We start from the raw sequence: 26632 nt of genomic DNA on the forward strand, positions 1-26632 counted from the left end.
GAGAATGCCTCTGTCACATTTAGGTGCTGGAATCAAACCATCTTCACCAGCTCAAAATCTCTGTCTCTCTCTCCCCTTGTCTCAGGCTGACAATTGAGGCTGAATGTCTGCTCCAGCTGCAGAATTTCCCAATGGACACTCACTCCTGCCCTTTGGTTTTTTCCAGTTGTGAGTATACATATTTCAAAGATATCTTTAGAAGGCAAGCAGAGAAACCTCAGTGGAGGTTTCTTTTCTGGGGAAGCCACCCTCCCTTTTAGCTACATTTTTTCACCTCATTTCTATGGCACCCTTCCTGGCCCATTACCCTTCATGGCCTGAAGCATCCTTCCACTCCTGGGCTAGCAGAGATCATCAGCAACAGAATCACAACATCTCTGAGTTTCTCCTTAATTTTGGTGGATGGTTGGAGGAGATTGTTTCACTGACCTTCTGGTCACTCCAGACAGAACATGGATATATTCTGGTGGACAAATGGCACCTGTCCTGCCTTGCATCTTCTCCCACTCTCTGAGTGAGGTCTGGAAACATTCTGCTCCAAAGGAGGGTTACTCAGACCTCTCCTCCCAGGCACTACTCATCCAGACTCTTCAGCAGAGAAGTCTTCTGATGTTATCACATCTCCTCTGGTAATTTTGCAGGGAGCCTCTCTGCACCAAGAGATCCCTGTCCTCGTACGTGGGTGGGAAATGTGATTTAATCATCTGAGCTCGGGTTCTCCTGCTTCCCCTGCCACTGAAGAGATGCAGCTCAGAGCTCTGAGGTGCTTCAGAAGGAGGCAGCATGCTGAGGAGATCTCATCCCTTCATCTCCCACCACCCCTCATCTTTGCTAATTAGTGGTGCATGCTGTACATGCTTGATAATTAGAAGCACACTGTTAGTTAGCTGCCAAGCTTTTACTCCATCCTCCTCCTAGGGACTTTCTCCCAGGTCCCAGCTTCACTGCAGGCTTGTTTCTTCAGCAAGAAAGCCAGAGGCAGGAGAAGCTGTGCTGCAGCCTGCAGGGCCAGGGTTTCTTCTCCGTGGAGAGTGCATCCCTTCTTTTCCATAGATCAGCTGCCAGGGCAAGAGGTACAGGGAGCACACAGAGCAGCCAGAGCCATGCTGGCAGCTTTGTATTCCTGATGTACTCATGGCTGGGATGGCACTCATGAGGTGCCAGCTGCCCCAGGGAGATAAAACCCTTAAAGACTTCAGGCTGGTGGAGTCACAGAATTGCAGAAGAGTCAGGGCTGGAAGGGGCCTTTGGAGATCTTCTAGAACAGTCCCACTGGCAGGCAGCATCACCTAGAGCAGCTTACACAGGAATGCAGCCAGGTGGGGTTTGAATCCAGAATTTTGACTCCAGAATCATGGGAGGAAGACTCCACAACCTCACTGGGCACACTGTTCCGTTGCTCTGCCACCCTCAATGAAGTTCTTCCTCAAGCCAGCAGGGTCCTCTTGGACCAACCCACATCTCATTCCCGGCACTGCAGTCCTTAGAAAGGCTCTGTTTCTGGCAGTGCCTTGTTTCTGGCAGTGCCTTCCCCATCCCCAGGATCTGAAGCAGCCCACGAGGGGAGGTTCAGCCCCTACTCCCATTCCATGTGGGAATGCCTCAGGGAATCTAAACAAAAGGCACCAGATAGACCTGCTGAAGGGCTGCTGTTTGCAGAGCAGCTCTGGTGAGATGCCCGTGTTTCTGCAGTCAGGGGGGTGCCCAGGGTGGGCCTGGGTGGCATTGTGTTGCTCTGATGGCTTTTCCCAGATGGATACCCACGGGAGGAGATCGTCTACCGCTGGAGACGCTACTCCATCGAGGTGTCTGACCAGCGCACCTGGAGGCTCTACCAGTTCGACTTCACGGGGCTGAGGAACACCTCAGAGGTCCTCAGGACTGGGGCAGGTGAGCCAAGGGGAGGCAGCCCATGGGGCACCACTGTGCTGTGCTTTGGGGGGAGGCAAAGCAGTGGGGAAGGGAGGTTACAACAGCATGATCAGAGAAAAAAGAGAAAAATTAAAAGATGGAGCTTGGCTTGAGGGAGCAGAAGTGATAGGGATGAAGGGTGCAAGGAGAAACCAGAACCACTCACATCTGTGAGCTGTGGGGTGACAGTGCTGGTGTGAATGAAGCTATCCCTAACTGAAGGGTCAGGAGGGAGAGAAGAGGGAGCTTCAATCCCCTTTTGTTGCAGTGTGTGCATGCTGTGTAATCTCTGGGTGATGCTTATGATTGGAACGGGGCTGGAGGAATCAGAACTTGCAGGCCTCAATCTTTCCTTCTGTAAACTCGTGTCAGGCTGATGAACACCTGAACTGTGCTTTAAGAGACAGGGACAAGGCTGCATGTGTGAAGAAACTAAATAATGGAAGCCCTTCAGCTCCTCCTCCTCATAATAGCTCACATCCCCTTTCCTTCCCAGAGCCAGCTGAGGGAAGCCTCTGGATTGCTGAAGGTGGGCTGAGCTCATACTTTTCAGCCCTCTGAAACAGCCAGGAGCTTCTCCCACTCTGCAGGAAGCTGCTGCTCTCAACAGTGGCAGCCAGGGTAGAAAGGCAGCACAGACTGGGACAAGAAGTGAAAGTGTCTTGAATGCACCAGTGGCCCTCTGATGCTTGTAATTCTCTTTTTTTTGGTAATTGCTTGCAAGCTCCATCTTAACCCCAGAGCTGTCAGGCGGCTTTTTTCCAATACTCACTGTGAGCCTCTGAAAAAAGGAAGAGCCACCACTGTAAGTTGCCAAATGAGCAATTAGGATGTACAGCACCACATGCCTTTTCCAGAGGCAGGAGCAGACTCTCAGTGGAAGTGATTGAAGGACACCTCCTTTGTCACAGCTCAGGTAGTTCGTTAGCCAGCCAGGCCTGTTACAGCCAAAGAGCTTCTGTAGAAAAGAAACCCTTGCAGCAATCAGCTGAAGATAAATGCTCTCCGCAGCTCCTTCCCTGAAACTTTTCCAGACTGTGTGCTTTTCACTGTCCTTAGCCAGGCCAGTATGAATGCAGCTTGGTGGCCATATGGACAGCCAGGCAAAGAGCCAGTTGGGCAACCACAAAGTCAGCTCCTAAATTAGTCACAAAGGCAGCTACAGAGCCAGCCATGTAGCCACAGAATCCACTAGCAACAAAACCACAGAGTCACCAAACCTGCTCAGCCAGCCACGTGAAGTTAACAGTCTGGGCAGCTACAAAACCAGATGGACAGGCACTTAAAGCAACAAAAAAGCCTCATCAGAAACTCCAAATTCTGAAACTTTGCTGATTTTTCTGGTTTAGGAAGCCTCATGTTGTGATGCCAATGTCTGTTGCTTTTTCCTAGGGGAGTACATGGTGATGACAGTTTCTTTTGACCTAAGCAGACGTATGGGTTACTTTGCCATTCAGACCTACATTCCCTGCATCCTGACTGTTGTTCTTTCCTGGGTTTCCTTCTGGATCAAGAGAGACTCTACGCCAGCCAGGACATCTCTGGGTAAGAGACAGGATGATGCATGTCTGATGCTTGTCAAACCCTGCCAGGCAAGCAGACTGGCAGTGTTGGACTACAAAATCTCCTGAAGCATTTTGCCATTTTCTGGCATTTTTGAGCTTACCAGAGAATATTCCACTCTTTCAGCTTCCTGTGTGTAACACTCCACAGCTCAACCAAATCTCCAGGTGTGCTGGCTTGGGCTGCTGGATTATCTCAGGAGAGCACCTCACTCTTCTCTTATGGCTTCATGTGAAACCCAAGCACAGCCTTTTCTGGGGGAAATCTAGGACTTTTGAACAATTGATTAATAGTAATCAGTAGAAGCTGATTATTGTTTACATTATACATATATTTATAGATTTTTCTAAACTACTAAGTACACACTTTTTGATTGGTGCTTTTGTCTTGTTCACTCATTTTCTGTTTGTATTTCTTGGAGTATATGATTGGTTACAGTCTAGGTGTTTTACAGTCTTCTGTTATCTAGTTCTTGTGGTCTTGGTATTTGGTTTCTCAGCCTCTTCTTTCTTAATTTAGCACAATTTTTGTTCTAATAGTCTTGATGAATTGTTGATGTTTCGATAACAATCTTAGAAGTAGCTTGGCTGGTGCACACTTGCAAATACATTGCAACACTTTTCCAACCTGACAATGGGATCTTCTCATGCACCAAAAAGGAGAGAAAATGGCTGAGCTGTGGCATTGCAGTGCTGCCCAAAGGGCTCCTGTCACATGCACGTTTTCCACATTTCCTCACTACTTCTCAAGGCCTCTGTGCAGGGCTGCTGACAGGAAGGTTGTAGGGTTAATGGGCAAAGTTGCTTGGCTGCATCCACAGAGCCCCAGGCTCTGGCAGGAGCTGGAAGCTCTGTAGGTACAACCTTTTTGTGTCAGTCACCCCACAGGACCCAGGGAGGGACAACAGCTCTGCCTGTTGTTGAGATTCTCTCAGCAAACTGCAGTGGCTCCTTGAGGCAGGAGAAATGCTTCTGTTGATTGAATGCTGCTCTGATAGGTGCTGGGGACATCTTTGCAGTTTTCAGTAGGTTTTGGCTGTATCTGCATTTTGCAGCAAGCTGTGATTCCCAGTGCTGTCCTTCCTATCAGCCCTGCTGACTTTGCCTTTAATTGGAGGCAGCATTCCCAGCCCTGCCTGCAGGTCTCTGTGGGCATGGAGAGGAGAGGAGGGGCCATCAGCTATTCAGAGCCCATCCATGATGGCCATGTCTCCCCACCTCCCTCTCAAAATTAATTACTTTGGTGCTCCTGGAGGGGGGAGGAGGAGGAGGGTGTCATTCCCAATGAAGGTGAGGGTGTGCTGTAGTCTGTGGCTGGTAAAGGAATGAACAGCAAGAGGAAAATGTGCACAGCTCTAGTGACTGTCTCAAAAAACAAAGGCAGGTTTCCCCAGGAGAGGGGCCCCTCTCTATGGGAAGGGACTACAGCCCATGAAGAATAAGGTATTCTCTCCACAGCCCCGTTGTACTTTACACAAATGATCCCCAGCACATTTTGAGCCTGCCAGCCTACATGAGGGGAGATGTAAACTGGATCAGTTCCACTGGCACTGCAAAAACATGGGAAGTCACATCACATCTGCTATTGCAAGTACAGCAGGAAAACATGAAAATCTTTGGCCATGCTCACCCCCAGAGCCACTGAGGTGACCTCAGGGAAGGGTGCCAGGTGGATGTAGGTGGATGCTAGAGAAGGAGGAACAGGTGGACTTCCTGCTTCTTCCCCACATCCTGAAAATCAGTGGATGAGATCACAGGACCAGCTCCTGTAGCTGATCCTTTGTTGGCTCCTGACACTTCATCTCTGGAAGCAGAAACGTGAGCGCTGCTGCTCCTGCAAAAACGATTCCAAGCCCCACTCATGTCAAAAGAAATTCCTTATCACCTCCTACACACTTGCCCTCTGCATCAGGGGATGGATAGATTGTGAAGAGCTGTCTCTGAAGAATAGCCAGGAGCAGATTGGAAATTTATGGAATCAGACCAAGGCAATAAAGGGAACCTGTATCTACTACAGGGCAGCCTGATGAGCAGGGAGCAGAACAGCACTGGCAGATTTTTCAGGACATTTTCCAAAGAGCACAAGGGCCCTCAATTCCCAGGTGTAAGAAATCAGGAAAGGAAGGCAAGAGACCAGCATGGATGTTCCAGGAGCTCCTGGTCAGACTAAAGGGTGAGAAGGAAATGCACAGGCAGTGGAAGCAGGGCCAGGTATCCTGGAAGGAGTGCAGGGACACTGCCAGTTGTATAGGGATGGGGTTAGGGATGCAGAGGATACTAACACAGGCTTCTCCAGGTTTGTCAGCCAGAAAAGGAAGGTCAAAGCAAGTTGAATACAGCTGGCAAACTGGTAAAAATGGATGAGAAGGAGGCTGAGGTTTCTTTTTTGCTTCAGTCGCCACTGGCAGCCTCTCTCCCCACATTCCACAGTGGGTGGGCTGCAAGACAGGGAGAGGAGCAGCAAAGTCCCTCTCACTGCAAGATCAGCTTTGAGACCACCTGAAGAACCTGAACATCCATAAATCTATGGGACCTGACAAGATACATCCCAATGCATGGCTGATTTGGTTTCCAAACCACTCTGTGACACTTGAAAAGTCATGGTAGTAACCAGAAAAAGGGAAATATTGCACCCATTTTTTCAAAGGGTAGAAAGGAGAGCCCCAGGAACTACAGACCTGTCAGCCTCCCCTCTGTGCCTGGGAAGATTGTGGATCCTTCTAGAAGCTGTACTGAGGCACATGGAGGACAGGAGGTGAGGGCAAGCCCTGCCTGACCACCCCAGCCTCATGCAGAGTCTGATTTTCCCGCTCATTTACCAGTCCACACTGATGGTCTGTGTGATACCTGAGTTTTGAGCATCATTCTTTCTCATAGAGCATTGTCAGAGGGTTCCTCAAGACCAGAGCCTGGCTGAGCAGAGCCAAAATGGGACCAGACAACCAGAGCAGAGGGGAAATAGGGGTGTTCTGAGGGGTGGATGTGTGTAGAAGACAGATGTACTCCTTGTCAGTACTTAGCCAGCTGTTTTCTCTCTCAGGGATCACGACTGTGCTCACCATGACCACCCTGAGCACCATCTCCCGCAAGCACCTGCCCCGTGTTTCCTACATCACTGCCATGGACCTCTTTGTCTCCGTGTGCTTCATCTTCGTCTTCGCCGCTCTCATGGAGTACGCCACGCTCAACTACCTGGTGGGAAACAAGAAACCCCTGGAGCACAGCCACAGGAAAGCCAGGCTGGTAGGTGGATGCTGCTACAACCCCAAGCTATTTAAAAATATCCTTCCTGAGCCTGCATTGGAAACTGCTGATGTGGTTTAGGGCCTGACCCATACTGAGTTCACCCAGTGGGTCTGAGAGGGGAGAGAGACACAGCCAGAGAAAGCAGCTGAGGCTCCCTTAAAACAAGAAAGCCCCTGTCAGAGCCAGGTATGCTGTGCCCTCTTCAGAATTGCTGGAGAGCTCATCAGAACAGTTTAGAATGACTCACATGACTGAATGTAAATGACACTCTAAGACTCCTGTATCAGTTTGATCTCTGGATTAGAGAGGTATCTCAGGTCACAGAGATGCAGAAACTGACTTTTCTTTGTGTCTTCTCCTGAGTGTGAGGATAGCGAGCCCATGGTGATCATCATTCCCTTCATCCTCATCCTCTATCATGAGATCTGCCCTAGCTCATGGCAGGTATTTCTGGCACATGAACTGAAAGAGGCCTCTGACCTGGGCAGAACTGAAACAAAAAATACATATCTCTACTGGGCCAGGCTCATTTCCCTCATACCCCTGATATCCCATCCTCCTATCCCAGGGTGGACAGAGCTCTTCTGTGAGGCTCCCGATGGGCCCAGAGGAGTCACACACAGCCTTTCCCCAGCTTTTCTCCAGTAGCAGGCAGCAACCAGCAGACACATCTGGGCTGTGTGCTGTGTCTTCAGAGGCAGCTGAGCTCAGGGAAATGAGGGAAGAGGCCAGAACAGATCGAACAGGTCGTGTTCCTGCACTGACTGTTACTGGCACAGATAGGCAATCAGTGCAATCAGGCCTTTGCTGAGTCGGGCTGTGCCCTGGGGTGCCAGGAGAACGCTCACAGTCACGCAGGGAGCTGCAGCTCCCCAAACGTGGTGATTCACAGCCAGGTGCAGAGACTGGGGATGATCAGTCATCCCCCTCCACTGAACTGCACCCATGATGATCTGATCTGTTGCCAGCTGGGCGGGGGTTGGTGTCCAGAACACATTTTGCTGCCTTTTCCTCCCCTTTAACCTGCCTGCCTGCCCCCCTCACAGCCACCTGCGGGCGCACAGGTGATGCCGACCTTCACCGCCATCAACATCAACCACATCATGCACTGGCCCCCGGAGATAGAGGAGGATGAGGATGACGAGCCCGGCTCCCCGTGCCTGGAGGGGAAGGAGTGTGAGAGGTTCTTCTGCTGCATCGAGGACTGTCAGACGGGGATGTGGCGGGAGGGACGGGTCCGCATCCACATATCCCGCCTGGACTCCTACTCCCGCGTCTTCTTCCCCACTGCCTTCCTGCTCTTCAACATCGTCTACTGGATTGCCTATCTCTATCTCTAGCCCTCCTTTGTCCTCAGCTGGAACGGGCAGGGCACCAGCAAGAGGGGCTTCTCGAGGAGCATAGAGAACAGCATCTCTCCTGTTGTAGTCAGCTGTCAGTCTGAGCAACCCGACCTGGTGATTCCCTCTTCCTGCTCTCTCATCTCTTCTGAGAAGAACCAAACAGCTTTTTTTTTTTTAGCCTTCTAACATATCTTTTTAGAGAATCTACCCTTCCCCAGACAGCCCTCTCTCCAACACCACCAGCATTGTACTCCTTGTAAGATTACCTAAAAACATCCTATTCCCATCTCAAGCATTAGGGATTTTGTCAAATACAAAAAAACCTTAATGCATTTCATTTTTCCATCCAATCCTACTCCGAAATTTCAAGGCAAGTGATGGCAAATGGAGTTTTCTGCATAGTTATTAAGACTGCAAAGGAAATAAAATACATCTTACAACTTCTGCACCACTTCCACCAGAACATATTTTGTGGGGTGCCTGAAGCTCAGAAAGGTCAGGAGGAAATAGTGTGGACAAGGACAGCAGTGCAGCTCTCCCACAGTAGCTGGGCTTGGCTGAAACGTTTTGGGCCTGCCCAGACATCTGATGGTGGCACTGACGAGGATGGAGTTGCTGCAAGCCTCCCCCATCTCCCCGCAGAGCATCTCTGAAGCATTCCTGACAGATCACTCCAGGACACCCTCCCACTGAGGCACTGCTCATTCCCACCCCACGGTGATGGAAAGCATTTCCAAGCTGGAAGGGCCCACCTGCCTTACTGGAGCAGGCTCTTCAGGGCCCACAGTGACATTTCTGCTGTGTGACCAGGACTCAGAGCAGGCTCTGCAGTTGGGCATAGCCAAAAGAGGGGGGAAGTCCTTGTGAGAAGGGCCAGAAAAAGCCTCCTGAGCCTGCAGTGAGGTAGTTCTCTCTGGGCTGTCTCACATGGGCTGTGAATCACAGAGGGGCAGTGCTGTCCTGGCAGGGACACTCGCTGATGCCATCAGATCTGTGCTGGGTGGTCAGTGCCAACCTGAGGAAGGGGTATAGGAAAGGGAACACACAGCTTTCAGTGCATTCCTGCAGTTCAGTGCATTCCTGCAGCTCAGATGTGTTCCCTTCTTTTTTTTTTTTTTTTTCATAATTGCATAAAACAAGAGTTTTCACTCTAACTGGATGGCTCCTCCCAGTTGCCATCATCACTTGGCCTGTTTCCTCATAAGATCAGGAAATGGAGTGAGTTGTCCGTGATGGATTTTAAGAAGGACAAGCGTAGTGAGATGGTCCCATCTTAAAGAGATGGAGAAATGCATTACACAGTTTCAGCTGGGGGAGAAACTGCATAATAAAGAAGAGGAAACTGAGGCCCAAGGTCCATAATGTGTCAACTGGCTGCCTCCCCATTTACACCAGCTGCTGATGTGGCCCACAGCATGATTGTGAGAAGCAGTGGGCTGTTAATAGTTACTTACTGTGTAAATTAGAAACAAAAAGATCTTTTTTAAAAACAGCATGTTTTAGAAAAAAAATTAGGACTTAAAAGGCTTGTCAGGAGAAGGAAGCCAGCATGGCTGCAGAGGAAAAGTTAGGAAAGGCTGGCTCACAGGACAACTAACAGGGGCAAGAGGTTTTAGATATTCTTGGAGAGCAATTTGGTCTGGTTTAAAGACGGATTTTGACGCTGTTAAATCTGATCTGAATAATGAAGTGTCATGTTTAATTCATTCACAAATGCAGCCTTACCTGGGTTCCAGATGAACAGCTAGAGCATCTTATTAAGTATACAATAGTACAACACTCAGCTAAGTATAACCTAATGGGGTCAGACCAGCAGAGCTCTGAAAGGGGAAATTGTGCCTGTCTAACCTGTTACAGTTCTTTTAAAATACCAAGGAAGAGATAAAGGTTACTCAGAAGCATAATTTGCTTAGCTACTCCGACAGCTTTTGAAAGGGAGGAAAGAAATTGTGGCGGGCGGTTCTAACTGAGGAAATTGATTTAGCAAAAGAATTATTAAGGAGGTTCTAATTAGAGGAAATTAACTGAGGAGAGGGGGGAAAAAAGAATTGTTAAGGAGGCTCTAATTAGAGGAAATTAATGTTTTAGAGAGAAAGACACAGAGAGGGAGAAGTCTAAGAAAAGAATCAAAACAACTTGCAGACAAGGGAAGCTGCTGGGTGACAGTGCCGACTCCCAGCCAAGCTGGATGATGTTCTGCTCCCAGTAGCAAAGCGTTATTAGATGTAGCAACAGAAAAACCTCCTATGACTCAGCCCTACACCGACAGGGAGCTGGATTAAACAGGGTCCTGTGATCTCTTTGGGGAGCCAAAAGGAAAGAGCATCCTGGATTGAAAGTGGCTCACACGCCAGGCTCTGAGTGAAGCACGTCCTCCTCGCCTTTGGGCAGGCAGCTGTCGGGGCTGTGTGGGAGGGGACGCCCCGGCGGCAAACCAGGGTCTGTGCCAGATCCCTCCCCAACAGGATGGTGGCTTGAACGGTGTGCAGGCACTGGAGGCTGCACTGAGCACAGGGAGCAAAGTGTGGAAGGGAAAAATTAACAGCCCTGTGCAACAGAGCCCGAACAGCTGCAATTTGCTGTGGGTTCGAAGCTCTTGGTGAACACAAATGATTGTCATGGGCACTGGAGAACAGACCTCAGTCCTGAGAGCAACAACTTGTTGAAATTAGACCTTTTACAAAATCAGCCAGGAGAGAAATGGGGTGTACAAAAACCTAAGAGGACAAAGTAGACTTGAAAGATTGTAAGATTTCACCAAAAAAAGATAAAGCCAACACACACCTAGGTAATTGAACCAATGATGGAGGATTTGACAGAGGAAAATAGTCTAGCGTGGGCTGGAGCACAAGGAAGCTGATTACTAAGGCTGGGGAAGGAGGAGGGAGGGGGCTTTTTGGCTTAGGGAAGTCTGTGCCCATCATCCATAGCACAATAAATAAAGGCATGCACAAACTCAATCATGTTTTTAATTTTCTATAGTATCAAAAAAAAAAAGGAAAAAAAAAGGAAAGCTAAGAAAAGCCAAAAAGAAAAATCTGCCATTCTTTTGGAATGACTTTGCAAGGCTCCAGTTTCCTTATAGAATAGTTTTTTCCAGCTATCAGGAGGGGACCCAGGGCACAGAGACATCCAGTAGCTGTGAGTTGCCCAGCTCAGCTTGGCCCTGGAGTTGAGCCCCTCTGTGCCCTCCTAGGCTGGCATTAGACACAGACCAAAGCCCTAAGGCTGAGCTGTGCTGCTCTGGGCAGGGAGGACAGAGGCACCAGGGCTGCTGCAAAGCTCTCAGTTTGCTTCAAACACCTGCGTGGCTGTGCTGCCTCCTCCTCTCATGGAGGTTTCACCATTCTCCCCTTCCCAGATATTTGGTGGAGGAGCTGTCAGCCTCACAGCCAAGTGGGCACTGGGCTTCCCTCACCTCCTGCCTCCCCTTCCCAGGGAGCAGCCAGTCCCATTCCCACCCCTGCCATGGTGAAGACAAACGCACCCAGGGCAGCAGGAGCAGGGCAGTGACCTGTCCCTGTGTGCTGGGCATGGTGAGGCCACTCCTCAGCTCCCCAGGTCAGTTTTGGAAAGGTCTGGAGCACAAGCCTTATGAGGGGATGTCTTGGTTTGGAAAGACAGGAGTCTGCTAAGGAAGGCAGGAGCCTCCCCTGAAATGGAGAATGTAAACCCTCCCCACCCCTCTGAATTGCTGTAAATTTTAAATTAAGGGGCTCTCAGGGAAAAATATGGGAGCAGGAATAACAGTTCTTTATTAGGGAAGAAAATAAAAAATATAAAATAAACAATGCAGTACACTGGAACAACACTGCCAGAGTCAGAACCCAGCCTGACACCCTGTGGGTCAGGGTGCTGGCAGCAGTGCCATTGGAATTGTGGCTCAGCCCTCCTGCAGTGTCAGGAGTGGCTCTGCTGGCACAGGGATCCTGTAGAGAAGGGTGGATTCTTCCTCTGAAGATCCAGGGGAAGGAGAGGCAGCTGCTGTTCCTCTGGGGAATCCAGTGGAAAAGTCATGCAGTTAATCCAGAATCTCCAGATTATATCCAGGTAGGAATGCTTGGCTCCTCCCTCTGGGCTCACATCTCCCAATGGGATGCTGTAGTTCTTATCAGCCATGCAGTGACATTCAATGGCTGTTATCAGCAGGTGTCTCCCTGAAGGAGAAGTGGGTGTGGAAGAGATAAGGAAAGCTGCCCACTGAACAGAAGCCAGCTGCCATGCAGATGGCAAACAGAATACAATTCGCTTGGCAATCCAGGACAGCGGAAGCTGAGGGATCTGGGGGCGCGCAGCCTGGAGAAAAGGAGGCTCAGGAGAGACCTTTTTGCTCTCCACAGCTCCCTGACAGGAGGATGTGATGAGGGGTGGGTCAGTCACTTCTCACACATAACAAGAAACAGGATAAGAGAAAACATACTCTAGTTGTGCCAGTGCAGGTTTAGGTTGGATATTAGGGAAAAATTCTTCATTGGAAGGGTGGTCAGGCTGTGGAACAGGCTGCCCAGGGAAGTGGTGTAGTCCCTGGAAGTGTTTAAAAGATGTGGAGATGTGGCACCTGAGGAGATGGTTTAATGGAGCTCTTGGCAGTGTTAGATTTACATTTGGACACAATGATCATAAAAGGTCTTTTCCAACCTAAGTGATTCTGTGATTCTATCACTCTACTAGCCTCATACCTAATGATGGGGACTGGAAATTATGGTCTCAGCATTCATGTCTTGTGGCCTTTCTTTGGAATATAAAAGGAAATCAGGAAGAAGGTTGATTTTTCATTTCTCTGCCTCCAATTCCTATTCTTCCCCTCCAAACTGTGCCACATAAGGAACCATTTTTAGCCTGTATGCTCTTCAGGACAGGGATTCTGTTACTGTGTGTTCGTACAGGGGCTGGCACTCTGGGGCTTGGTCCTTAACTGAGATTTCTTGATGCTTCTTATTATACATAATAAACAACATTATACCGTGCCCATCCTTACCACTGTCTATCTACACCTTGTAAGAGGGGTAAAAATTGTCCCCTGGCCCCCTCCTGATGGGGTTACTGGAGCTGGTTAATGAATTTATGTCCAGAGAAAACGATCTTGTTGGAAAGCAGGGACAAATGTCACTGATGTTTTTGATGGGTGGTGGATATTTTTGGGTTTGTTGTTTTGCTTTAGGAAAGGCAGAAGTTGCCTCAAGTCAGCACTGCTCAGGAGCAGTCTCAGCCATTCAAAGTCATTCTTTGTAAAGCAGGAGAAGGCCTTGCTTGTCCCCCTCACTCTGTTGCCATTGTAAATAAAATAACTGATGCTTCCCCCAGTGTCTTGGGGTGGAGGGGGTTTGGCAGTGATATTTGGTGGACTTTATTTCAGCCTTTCTCTATTTCCATTCATGCTGGTGACTTTTGGAGCAACCACAACCCAAAGGACAGCCCCAGCTCTGGAGGAGGCCTCACCCAACAGCCACCCTCTTGTCCCTGGGCCCACACAGCCACATCTGTGTCACTTTAACTTTTTAATCATTTTATCCCCCTTTCTTCCCCACTTTTGAGTGCCAGGGGAAGCGTTGTTATTTAGCACTGAGGCACAGGGAGGGAAGGTGCTGCTTTCTGAGTGCCCTGGGGCAGAGACCCCCAGCCCACAAATGGAGCACCTCTACCTCTCCCTGGCACACTGTGCATCCCTCCAGGATTCAGCAGTTCCCAAAATGTTAAAAACATGAGGTCACGAAGGGGGAGGGAAGGGGAGAAGAGAAAGTTATATTAAGTCATTACTTTTTTTATTCCTGATATACATTCATTATAATTTGTCTTCCTCTTAATGCCTGAGAGTTGTAGGCCTTGGGAAGATTGAATTTAAGGAGAATGAGAGTGGCCAAAAATGTTCCAAGCTGTGTGCCTCAGGGTAAGGGAGGAGACACAAACATTCCTTCTGGATGGGATGGGATGGGATGGGATGGGATGGGATGGGATGGGATGGGATGGGATGGGATGGGATGGGATGGGAACTGGCTTCCCTCATGGAGAAATGGCCCCATCACCCAACACAACCTCTGGCAGCCCATGAAGGGCAGGAGGCACCTGCTGTAAAGGGCTGGGGTAGAACACACCTTGCTCCCAGTGTTGCCATCAGAGTGGGTGAGGAAACCCAAGAACCCAGGGGAAATGCACCATTGCCTGCAGAACTTCTATTTTTTTTTTTTTTTTTTGTTGTTTTTTTAAGGACTGTGCATGAGAAAATTGACTCAATTTTCTCTCTGAAGGACTCTCAGGTCTTTCAGGTTGGTTTTTTGTGGTTGTTGATGCTTGACACGATTTTACCCCTCTCTACTTGCTTTTTCCCCTTCTACCCGCATCTTCCAGAAAAAGTAAATAATAGAGTCTGGGCCCTCTCTGTCTCAGCCACACTTCTGGCACCATCTGAGCCTCGGTGAGAGTCAGAAGAACGCAGGATGGAGGAAGGCTCAATAGCTGCTCTGAGCAGGTAGGCATAGCAACATCTCCAGGGAGAGCACTCCATGGGGTAATTTCCATTCCCTTTAAAGCCCACTTGGGCTGCTGGAGTGGTATAAAAGGGACTCAGAAAAAGCCTGTTAATTAGGATTAGCAGCTTCAGGAACATCAAGCCACAGTGCTCTGAGCTGAGCCATTTATCTAAGAGAACTCAAGGCTCTTGACTGCCTCCTTCACAAGGCACAGCATACCAGGCTGACAACTTTGAAATCAGATGGCAGAGCCATCTTTGAGGGAAGGGCCCCACTCTGGCTGCTGAGTGGCTCTGCAGCCCCTCTCCTGTGTTCACACCACACTTTCCTGGGCTCAGGAGGCACAGACCCATCTCGTCAACACAAACTGCACGGGGTGTGAAACCCACAGAGGGTGTGAAACCCACAGGGCACATGCTGGGTGCCCCTGGGTGAGGTTTTGGGATGATTCATGTGCCATGGATGTCTAAAGAGCCCCAAGAGAAAGCAGCCACTGTGGACAGGAGGTGTCACCATGCTCTTTCTTGGACTCCTTGGAAAAACAAGGCAGGGGCATTTTCACAGCTCCTGGGATATGACTTTTATTCAGCTGCCATAAGGTTCCTGCCTTTCATCATTCTGCTGCATGAAAGGCCCAAGGAAGGTGATAAGTCTGTAAAAATGAAACCCATCCTTGCAGCAGCCTGTATCACACACATGGGCAAAAATAAGGCTGCAGGGAAAGGTTGAGTCACTGCCAGGCTGCCATTGGGCTGATTTGCATCTCTGGAGTGTTACTGACCCTGACAAACCTCCTCGGGAACTTTTGCTGCCACCTCCCCTTGCCAAATGTGTGGTGAAACACAGATGTCTCCCTCACATTATTCTGCTTCTCTGGGTGTTTTCACCTCCTCAGGGTAAAACACTACCTGAATCAGAGATGAGCTGCAGGCTGAGCTGCCCATCTGGGACTGGAGTACAAGTTTCCTGGTATAGATCACTTTTCCTGGAGAAATAACTTTAGGTCTGGTCAAAAAATACCCATGGCAGCAATTCAGTCCTTCACACTGCAATCTGGTTTTGAAGATCATGCAGTGCAGGCCTGCTGGCAGCCATGCTCTCAGCTGTGCCCATCACAAAGGAAAAAGTCCTTTGCCATATTGACTGCTGGGCCAGGTTCAGGCAGCTCTGAAACACATTTTAAGGCAGAAAGGGTCCTATAGTCTCCTCCCATTCTAGACACAGTAACCTCAAAAAAATTATATATAGCAGCAGAACCCCACCAGGCCAGAAAGACAGGGAATCCCTGCCCAAGAGTTTACTGTCAGCACCTTGAAAATGCTCAGTGTCTGCTGTGGTCCTTGCCATGAGGACATTCCATGAGGAACATCCTTCACCTTCTGTCACAGCCGGGCCCCCCCAGCATCCCACAGAGATCAGGAGCTCAGGGAAGGAAGTCAAGACAATGTGTGAGAAGGAAAAGCTGTAGTAAAGATTTTTAGTCAGCCAGAACTGTCACACCTCAAAATAACAGGTACAATAACAATTCTAGGTGACTGAATGTCTGAGTAAGATCATACATTGGCTAAAAAGGTAGAAACACAGAACTGAAGAATAGTTTGGGTTAGGAGGAATCTTTCAATTCAATCTAATCCAACCTCCCTGCAATGAGCAGGGAAATGTTCATCTAGATCAGGTTGCTCAGAGCCTCAGAACCTGACCTTGGATGTTCTCAGAGATGGGGCTTCTACCTGAGCAGCCCATGCCAGGTTTTCACCACTCTCATTATTAAAAAAAATAATTGTCCTTGTGTCTAGTCTGAACTCACCATCTTTTAGTTTAAAACCATTATTCCTTGTCCCATTTTGGCCCTGAACCAAAGAGCAAAAGGAGCTGCACAGCCCCTGTGCCCCCTCTGCCCAGCACCACTGGGATATTAAAGCCTAACAGCCGAGTGTTAGAACATGCTGAGTTCATTCAGGCATTTCTCATTAGTTTCCCATGACTTCTCAATATCCTGCCTCTCAATATATTCATCTGGCAGCAAATTAGAGATGAGGGAACAGCGTCTCTCCCTAAGTCATCCAGAGAACACAAAACGACGAAGCAAAATCATAACAGACAGGGAAACTTCTTGTGAGTCATCATCTTCCCTCCTTCCCCTCTCCCTTTTCAGCATTGCTGATAGCCCCAGGATTGCTCCATGAAGCCTGGAACCAGAAGGTACCATTCCTGCTCTCTTTTGGCTTTCATTTCACATGAGAAAAGGAAGAAAGCAGCAATTGGATCTCTGTGTCTCTATTTCAGACATCCTGTACATGCTCTGCTGAGACTGATGGCCCAGTTATGCCAAATCCATGACATAAATTAACTTTTCCCTTTCCCTTTGGTCCCTTTCCCACCATGCCAAATAAGTTCTTACCCACCCACCATCCCCAAAAAAGGAACAACAAACCAACAAAAGAAACAAACCCAAACAAACGGATTCATCAAAGAGAACACCAGAGCAGTTGTGATCAGTGCAGAACAATCCAGGGGTGCTACACATAAAAGGAAGGAAAATGGTCTCATGTCTGTAGAACAAAGAAAATGCTTTTGTCAAATCCTCAGATCTGTGTGTTCAAACTGCAAGGCAATTTCAGTGGCATTGGTTTTGCTGTATCCTTCCACATATTCCAATATATAGCTTGATCATCAACTTTCACTGCTCAAAAAGGAAGATAAAAACTTGCTCTAGGCTGCTGTATTTTAAAAAACCATTTCTGATTTCTTTGGCCAAATTTTCAGAACAAATACATTTGTCCTTGAGATACTTTTTATTTGATCTGCATTGATATTCACAAAGTAGCCCACTTCTCCCTGGCTGAAGGGACTGAAATGTTTGCTCCAGAGACTTTAGATAAGCCATTAATAAATGTTGCTGGGTTTAGGGGTGATAGGGTCACCATTCCTTGTGGACCTATAGGTGGCCAACATTCCTGCAGTGTTTAGGACCTGAATTCAAATTCACTACCAGTGTTTATGTATCTATTAGGGGAAAACTTGGCAGGTTGAAAAACCATCCCCATCTTTCATTAGCTAAAGCAATAGAAATAGCTAGTTTGGAACTCTTGGAATCCAAAAGTGCAGAAAATTGGGTCCACATACACCATCTCACCTGTGAAAAGGGGGATGGAGAGAAGTGAGGTCTGGGAAGGGAACACCATGTGCTCAGCTCATCCCTGGTGTCTGCCACCTCCTTTCTGCTCTGTGCCTCCCTACACTGAGGCTGCTGCCCTTGCAAACTGGAAAATCTGTATTAAGTGATGTGCAAAGCCCATCCCAACACACAGGAGGCTGCTCACCCTGTTTGTTCCCTAAGCCACATCCACACACAGAAACACTTTTTGACACCCAGTCCTCTTTCACCTGCTGATTGTCCCAGCTCCTCTCCAGGGGGGTTGGTTTTTCTGCTGCCTCTTGAAAATACCAAGCCAAGAGAAGAGACCTGGCATGCTGGAGCTCTGGAGTGTATGGACCATGCTGGCTTTTACCACTCTGGGCCAGCCAGAGCTCCAGGCTCTCCAGGAGCAGCAATCCATTGGGCTGATATGTGAGTTTGCAGGAAGAAAGAAGAAAAGCAGGATGTGACTTTGGAAGAGCTTTTACTCCAAAAGCAGAAGAGGTTTTTACTCAGGTAAGTCACCTGACCTCACAGGTAGTTCATGACTTTGGATGGAACGAGCACAGAGGGCAAAATAAAATAAAAAAAATTAAAAAAAAAAAAGAAAGAAAAAAATCCAAAAATAATATAGATTTTCGGCCACCTAAAAATGCATCGGAACAGAAACAACTTCTCACTGTGATCAGATTCTAGACCAAAGCCAGAGCTCTCCTCAGAAGATCAGGCTCTTTGTTGGTGGCCTAAAACAGCCTCTGTGAGGATAAGGCACAAGGACCTCACTTTCAAGCAATTAAAAAGCCTCCTGACCCCCAGCCACCCACGGCAGCTTGCTGTAACACTTCCCAGACCCAGCCTGGCCCTACACAGTCCCACTGCATGGAGACAGGTGAAAATTGTCTCCTTCCCCAGAAATCCTACTGCTCTCCCTCACTGGGCCCCAGAAAATGACATTATAGCCACGCTGCACTCAGATGACCCCCAAGGGGTCTCAAGTGAAGAGGAAATAAATAAAACAGAGGCACTTTGCTTTTCCTCCATACAACCCAGGGCAGCCGGGACACAGCCAAGCTCTTCCTGCACCCTGAAATGGGAGAGGGTCCCTGGCAGGACCCTCATCTCCTCATCTCAGGAATGGCTCATTGCATGGGCAGATTATTCTAGTGCAAATTTTATCTTAGCTAAAACTGGAAAAAGTAATCAAGGCAAATGCAACAGCTCAGAAGGAATCAGAGTAGGATTAGACATTTATATGAATAAGAATAGCTTCTGCACTTTGACTTGCTGTGATAAAAATAATAAGAACCTCAGTTTTCACGCTCCAGGGCAGAAAAAATGATCTCTGAACAAGGTGTTAGAAATAAATTTCCTCTCACCACAGTGGTCCTCAACTGCCCAGGTCACAGAACAGGATCTAGGGGTGTGTGGTAGCCACTGCTGGAGACAGAGCTGGCTGGAAGCCCCTGGGCTTGCTCAGGAGCATGAGATGGGTGCAGTTATCAGAAATAAATGAAGCAAGGCCATCACTCCCTTCCCTCTTTGCATTTCCTTGCTAAATCCCAGTCCACACCAAATGAAGACCAGGTTGTGCACTGGATTCCAGGGATCTCCTCGCATTCTCTGGCTGTTTCTCTGCAGAGATGGATCACTGCCACCCCTCACCACCTCCTCCCTCCAGGCTAAGCCTTTAAGTGGTAATGGCCTGAGCTGATTAATAAACTGGCTTGAGACTGCTGATCTCTTTGCACCATTAAACCTTTCCCCAGCGATTCCTCATTAATCCCTCCCGAAGTGCTCCTAGATGAGGTTGTTGTTAGCACCATCAATCCTTTTTAAGGCCTCAATTTGCAGAGGAAAGGAGCAGGGAAGTGCGGGAAAGGGTGCATTTGTCAGGGGAGCCATCTGTTCCCCGGGCTGCAGAGAGCTCAGTGCCGGCTCCCAGGTGAGGGCTGGCCCTGAGCAGCACACACCACCCACCACAGGGCAGGACAGCCTGCTCCAGGCACCTGGGGAGCTCAGGAAGGCCAGGAGAAACTTCTGGCATTTATTTTCCTTAATTGCAGTGCCTTTGGCTGGGGGCAGAAGGCTCAAGCACGCCTGGTCAATGATGAGCTCCTGCTGGGATCTGCAGAGATGCTCTCAAATAAACAGGTCTGGGACAGGAACCACCCACAGCACTGCTGCCTATAGGCCTGAGCAATCCTCCCGGTCTTAGCTCCTCTTTCTAATCATTAAAACAGCCACATCTTCAGCCAGAAGACTTGATTTGCCTTAATTCCTTTGGAAAGTGGAATTTTGTGAAGAATGCATGTATTTATGATTGGCTTTTCGCAAATATTAAAATGAATATTATATGTATTGTGTTAGATAGTCATGCTGTAGTAATTCTCTTAAGTAGTGTGTTAAATATAGTTTTAGGTTATAACAAATGTTAAAATAGGAACTATGCTGTGTAGGATATTTTTTTAAAGAAAGGACTCGCAGTGAGATAGCAGCCACAGGACACCTGAATCTTTCAGAGAAAAAGAATTTATTGCTCCCTTATCAGAAAAAATTAACTTCTTTCTGCCTTGAAGGCGCTGTCAGGATTCAGAGGAAGAAGTTGACACTGCCCAGACAGAATCCTGTGTTTGAATGGAATTTATGCATCATGTGTGAGGTGTATGAATATGCAACAGGCTGTTGCTTTTAAGGGTTAATCCTCTGTTAACGTGGGTCCTTTTCAGGGCTATTTTGCCCAGAAAGAGGTACCCGGACTGTCCATAACTCTTTGTTTTTATTGTCTCATATTGTCCTAATCCAAATTGTCCAAATTATTATTACTCTAATTATATTACTATTTTTATAACCATTTTATTACTATTAAACTTTTAAAATTTTAAAAACAAGTGATTGGCATTTTTCACAAATTTCAACCACCCAGTCCATAGCCCCCTGCCACTTTCAGCCCCTTCCCTCATTGTCAGCACACTAGCCCTGATTGTCTTTCCTTAGCTCTTCCAGAACTTTCTCACATCCTTAAATGTCATTACTTTGAGCCATGCTTAGGGGCTTGGAAGGAGGATGGTGGCAGTAGAGGTGCTGAACTGTCCCCACCACTGATGGTGGCAGCATGGAAATCACGTCTGCAAAACCACAGCCCAATGTTTCTGCTTTTTAACCTAAAACCTCACAGCTATTTTTTTCCCTCCCCTGTGTCTGAAAACTTGCAACTTTTGAACTCTGGGTTTTATGTCCGTGTGAGCTTTTCAAATGAATGTTTTAAGATCAGGTTTTATAGATATGAGGTCATATAAGCCTGTCAGCTGGAACCAAGCTACAACTGTGGCTGCACACAGAGCAAACTGTGCCACTGCTGCTAATGATCCACTGGAGTGGAGGGGAGAGAGAAGGGACAGAAGGGAGGGAGGGAGGGAGGGAGGGATGATGCTGGCACAGAAACTGTGGACAGCAGTTTCCTTCTGGAGCCACTTGTGGGAGGGATGGCTGCCCAGTGTTCAGGCAAACATCAGAGCAAACAGCTTCAAAGCTGAAATTGGTATCTTGATTTCACCATGATACCATTGTGTGCAAATCCAGGGCACTGGGAATATTTCTCTGCCTGCTCTGGGGTGCCCTGACCCCAGGGCAGCACTGACTCTGACCCTCATTCATGGAGAAAGTTTCCCAGACTTCAAGATAGACTGGAATCCACAAAAGTGTGCAATAGATTATCGAGAGTAGTGCAGGTGTATCACTTGGTGAGAAATTTAGGTTTGGGGATTTTTAGTGTGTTGTGGATGGAAGCAAGATGGAGGGCACAGGGTGCTGTCCTGGGTTTCTTCTTCATGCTGCTTGTTCCTTCTTCTTCATGGGTTTGGGTGGCATTTTGTAATTGGGCAGAAAAGTGCCCATTGTGGGCTCTTTGGGATCAGTTATTGGGTTAAAAGGGAAAATAATCCAGGTGTCAGTTCTTAATTGGATGGTTTAATCTTAAAAGACCTCGTAACAAGAGATTGTTGGCCATTTCTGTGGTGCTTTTTCAGTGTGCTGAGCCTGGTGTGGACAGTGTGCAAAACGCTAGATAAGATAATAACAAACAAGAACCGAAGACCAAAAAAAAATCCAGTGCATCTCTCTTTCCTGACACAAAACCACTCCAGGAGGGTCTCCCCAGACAGGGGAGCCCCCAGGGAGGGCCCAGCCTGAGACCCAGAAGTCGAGGAATTGGCAATAGCTACCCCCAGCACCATTGCTCCCAAAGTGCTGGAACCCAGGGCACAGGGAATGTTCCTCTGCCTGTCCTGAGATGTCCTGACCCCCAGGAGAACACTGCTTTTAACCTTCACACATGGAGAAAGCTTCCAAGGCTTTGGGATGAACTGGAATCTACAAGTGTGTGAAATAGATAGTGGTGTAGTTTACCACAGGGTGAAAAACTTTTGAGTTTTGGGGTTTTAGTATGGAGGTAGATGGGAGACAAGATGGAGGATTTGGGGCATTGTCTGATCTCCTTCTTGCTCTTCATCTGCTCCATTTTCTGCAGTGTTGGTGCCACAGGGGGATTGGTTAGAAAGAGCCCCAATGCAGATGTTGTGTGAACAGACAAATAATTAGTTATTGTTGGAAAGGTAGAAATAAAATTTGTTTTCTAAGAGTTAATTGGACAAAATAGTTTTAAACGACCTTGAACCTGTGTGTCTTGTGACTTTTGGTGCCTTTCTCTTTGTGTGCTAAGTCTGACGTGCAGACCCTGTGCTGAACTGTTGATGAGAGAAAAATAAACAACAACCTGAAGACCAAAAAAAACTAAAAGTCTGTTTGTTTCTCAATCCTGGCACAGAACTATTTAGGGGTCTCCCCATCAGGGGATCCTCGGGGGGGGTTTCACACCAAAGCATGTCCAAGAGGGGCAGTGAGAGGGAAAACCCCTGGCATGAGCTCAGCTTGGAAAAGCATTTCTCCATGCTTGCCCAAAGAGCTGATCAGTGCTGTGCTCCTGATTACACCTCCCATGTCCCTGTGCTGCATTTGCCAGCTGTAATTTGGAAATGACCCTGTCAGTCCTGTCATGTTGGAGTTCTGGGTGTTGAGAATGGATGTTGAGAATGGAGTTCTGGGTGTTGAGAGTTTTAGACTTTCTATGCTAACAAACCCCAACTCCCAAGAAAACACCACATTTAACCTAACACCATAGAGAAAACTTCCAAAATTAATTAATAACACTAAGATTACAAGTGTGTAGTTAATTAAAAGTGTGTAATATCACAAAGTAGAAAACTCAAAGTTTAAAGTTTTAGAGTATAATAATATATATAACTAAAATAAAAGTTTTAAAGCAGTAACTAACCCTTCCTCTTCACCTTCTTTTTCATAAGTTTAAGTAATTTCCTGTAATTAAACAAAAAAATCCAGATTATAAACTTTGAGTAATTTATTATTAAATTAAAAATAAATATAATTTAAGTATCATTTCTTAAATAATTTAACCTTAAAAAACAGATAAAAATAGTAAAACGTTTTATAACATATTAGTAAAATACTATAAAACTCACAACTTATGATAAAAATAATAAACACCTAAATCTTAGTTTTAGAATATAATAATATATATAAAACTAAAATAAAACTTTTAAAGCAGTAACTAATCCTTCTTCATCATAATTTTAAGGGTTTTTTTGTAATTAAACAAAAAAGTCTACATTACAAACTTTGAGTAATTAATTATTAAACTAAAAATAAAAATCACTTAAGTATCATTTTTAATTAAATAATTTAACGTTAAAAACCTTATAATGAAGTTAAAGGGCATTTTATAACTTATTAGTAAAATATTCACAACTTATAATGAGCAGGAGTTTTCAGAGGCCATGGTGGCTCTGGCAATGGTTTGGTTGGTGCTGAGCACACCATGTATAGCCAGCAACAGCTGGACTCCACAGGGGAAAAAAGGAAACCACACACACATGCAAAAATCATCAGTCAGGCTCCTTTTAAATGATTAATGCAGCGCACAGAGAAAGGCTTTTCAGCTCTCAAATCTTCCCATGATTATATAAACCTGAACTCCTTGCAGCTACTGAGGAGCTGTGTTTGTTTGTGGGCATTACCAGCTGCTGTGGTGTCAGAAATAGAGCAGAGAGGGAGGATCCCATGGGCAAAGAGAGGAAACCCCAAATTGCTCCAGTCATTTAAACATTCAGGGAGATAAAACACTGCAGAGAGGGTCTGGAGTGAGCAGTGCTCGAGGGAGGGAGGGGTTACAGCCACCACAAAAGTTGTTTCTGCTCTCTTAGGTCCATACAATTAATTATGGTTATTAATTATTTATGATGTTACATAAATAAGTAATAATTAGTGCAATAATCACCTTAGCTACTGAAACTGTAGAATCACAGAATTATTTGGTTTGGGAGGGACCTTAAAGACAATCTTGTCCAACCCCACTGCCATGGGCAGAGACGTTTTTTACCAGACCAGGCTGCTCCAAGCCCCATCCAGCCTGGCCCTGGGCACTTCCAGGGATCCAGGGGCAGCCACAGCTGCTCTGGACAACCTCTGCCAGGGCCTCCCCACCCTCACAGGGAACAATTTCTTCCTCAAATCTAATCTAAACCTGCCCTCTGTCAGTTTAAAGCCATTACCCCTCGTTCCATCACTAAAAATCCTTGCCCAAATTCCCTCTCAAGCTCTTTTGGAGCCCCTTTAGTCTCCCTTGAGCCTTCCCTTCTCCAGGCTGACCAGTGTGGTCCTACTGCCCTGTTCCCCAGCCCTCTCTCTGTCCAGGGAGAACCTCCATGAGACCCCAAATTCATCCCTAGAGGATGGATTCCCCCAAATCCACTGCCCATTTCTGTGCTGGTGACCCCCATGGGCTGTCCCAGGAGTGCTCACACTTGCAGCAGGATGCTGTGATTTCTCCCTCTGTGATTTCTCCCTCTGTGATTTCTCCCTCTCTTCCCCCTGGCTGTGGACATCACGGCCCAAAAACATCTGAGAACAGAGGGCATTGCACTGCTCTGAGAGGTTTTGTTTCACCTTAGGGCTTCACAAGCAGTTACCTTCCTCATGAGGAGTGACCACACAGAGGCCCCATCCCATCCCACAGCCCCTACCTCCATCCACCATTAGGTAAATCAGGAGGACAGGAATGCCCCAAACCCCCTCCAGCCCCTCTCCTATCCATCCCATCAACTGGCACCTCATGCACGAGGGTTCAACTGCACCAGAAATTAACACATTTCACAATGCCCACACCCTGAGGAAACACCAGCCAACTCACACCAGCAAAGAAACAGCACCAAAACCCAAGATTCAGCTCTTCTTCTTCTCCACATCCAGCCCCTCTCCCCCCAGCAGGCAGGTCCCAGCATCCAGGCCCTGGGGGTGACCAGCAGGTGACACTGCCCAGCCTCATGGGGACTTGCATAATGGGGAGGTGTCAGAGATTAGAGACAAGAGAGCAGCGGCTGCAATATAAAAGCAAACTGAATAATTAAAGAGAAGAGCTGTTCCTTGCAGAGAACAAAATGAAAGAGTTGTGTGATTTGAGCAGAAGTGACCTTTACACTTCATTACAAGGAGGTGGCGTCCTTCTGGGGTTATTAATATTTCCAGCTGAATTAGCTTGGGTTAAAAATGGCTCAAAGGAATGAAGAAGGAGAGGGAGAGTGAACAAAAATATATCATTCTGTCTTTTTCTCCTCCTCTTTGCTTTTTACTTTTTCTTTTTTTTTTTTACTTTTTTTTTAATTTGTTGACTTGAAAGCAGAAGGGGCTGAGTGGCCATCAGGAAGGAGGCTTCATTAGAAACAGGGAGAGCTGCAGGGTGAGCTGGCTCAGGGATCTTCCCTGCACCCTGGCTGTGCTTCAGAAGCAGCCTGTGGTGCCTCTGTGGCTGTTCCCACACTCACACTCAGGGCACACAGGGGCTGTCACCCACTGAGCTGCAGACACGTCACAGAACTGACATTCAGGTGGCTCTGAGCCAGCAGTGGAGCTCTGACATGGAGTCAGTGGGATCTCCTAGGGCAGCCGTGCTCCTGGGGCCACTGTTCACCACCCTGTGGGCCAGCTGATTCCCCTTGCCACGGAGCATCAGTGTGGAAATGGACAGCCCTGCTCAGCACATGGTAACCCACCCTGACACAGGGGACAGACAAACACCCTCCCTCCCACACAGAGACAGAGCCACGGCCTCCATCAGGGCTATTTTAGCAGAGGGCAGACCACAGAAATCCTGCAGCAAACAGAGCTGCTTCAGTTCTGTACTTTCATCCAGAATTCATACACACACAGGAAAGGAGCTTCACCTCAGCATGTCCCTGCAGGGGCAGCCCCACACAGCCCCACAAAACCAATAAAGCCCCAAAGCACTGGGTGAATTAAATGAGTAAAGTTCAGCTCAGCAACCTGAACCTAAATCCAAGCTGCAGTTTTGCTGCTCAGAGCCTCGAGGTGAACACAGTTGTGCTTTTTGCTCTGATCACTCAGTCTCATTTTAGTCCCATCACTGAGATGCAAAAGTGTTGTTACCTTGATGACACAGCCAGACACCTGCTTGTTTCTCCACAAGCCCTGCCTGAACAATTTCTTTTACTGCCTCTCTCTGCCCAGCAATAACAGGCATCAGGAAAACCCACCAGAGCAAACAGAAGGGGAGAGACTCATGAAAGCAGGTGCACATCAATGAGGAGGGAGGCTGGAGCCTGCAATCACTGCCAGGGCTGCAGTGTCACCACAGGGCTCCTTCCACAGCTCCTCCCCACCCTCCCAGCAGGGCACCTTGGAGGGGGCTCTTGCAAATGTCATGCAAAACCACAAATCAAATAAAGTCTCGAGGCTTTTGATCATGAAATGGCCACGGTGGCAGCTGCTTCTCCTCCAGTGGCTGCTGAATCACAGCCCCTCACTTATTTATAGGGCTCCCCAGGGCGCTCGCAGGCGAGTGGATGACAAATGCCAAAGAACATCCACCCTCACCCC

At 47.6% G+C, this 26632-nt stretch overlaps 1 protein-coding gene across 1 annotated transcript in view; it reads left to right on the forward strand.

Annotated features, from left to right (window-relative positions):
* The window catches only part of LOC136562752 (gamma-aminobutyric acid receptor subunit gamma-4), a 42132-nt gene extending 28736 nt beyond the window's left edge, over positions 1 to 13396 (forward strand). The window contains exons 5-9 of the mRNA XM_066559750.1: positions 86 to 168; positions 1753 to 1890; positions 3304 to 3456; positions 6514 to 6716; positions 7766 to 13396. Of these exons, the coding sequence (XP_066415847.1) occupies positions 86 to 168; positions 1753 to 1890; positions 3304 to 3456; positions 6514 to 6716; positions 7766 to 8059 (871 nt within the window). The 3' untranslated portion in view covers positions 8060 to 13396. The remainder of the gene's footprint in view (positions 1 to 85; positions 169 to 1752; positions 1891 to 3303; positions 3457 to 6513; positions 6717 to 7765) is intronic.
* The last annotated feature ends 13236 nt before the right edge of the window (positions 13397 to 26632 follow it).

This window comes from Molothrus aeneus, chromosome 14 (assembly GCF_037042795.1).
Source record: "Molothrus aeneus isolate 106 chromosome 14, BPBGC_Maene_1.0, whole genome shotgun sequence".
Classification (NCBI taxonomy): domain Eukaryota; kingdom Metazoa; phylum Chordata; class Aves; order Passeriformes; family Icteridae; genus Molothrus; species Molothrus aeneus.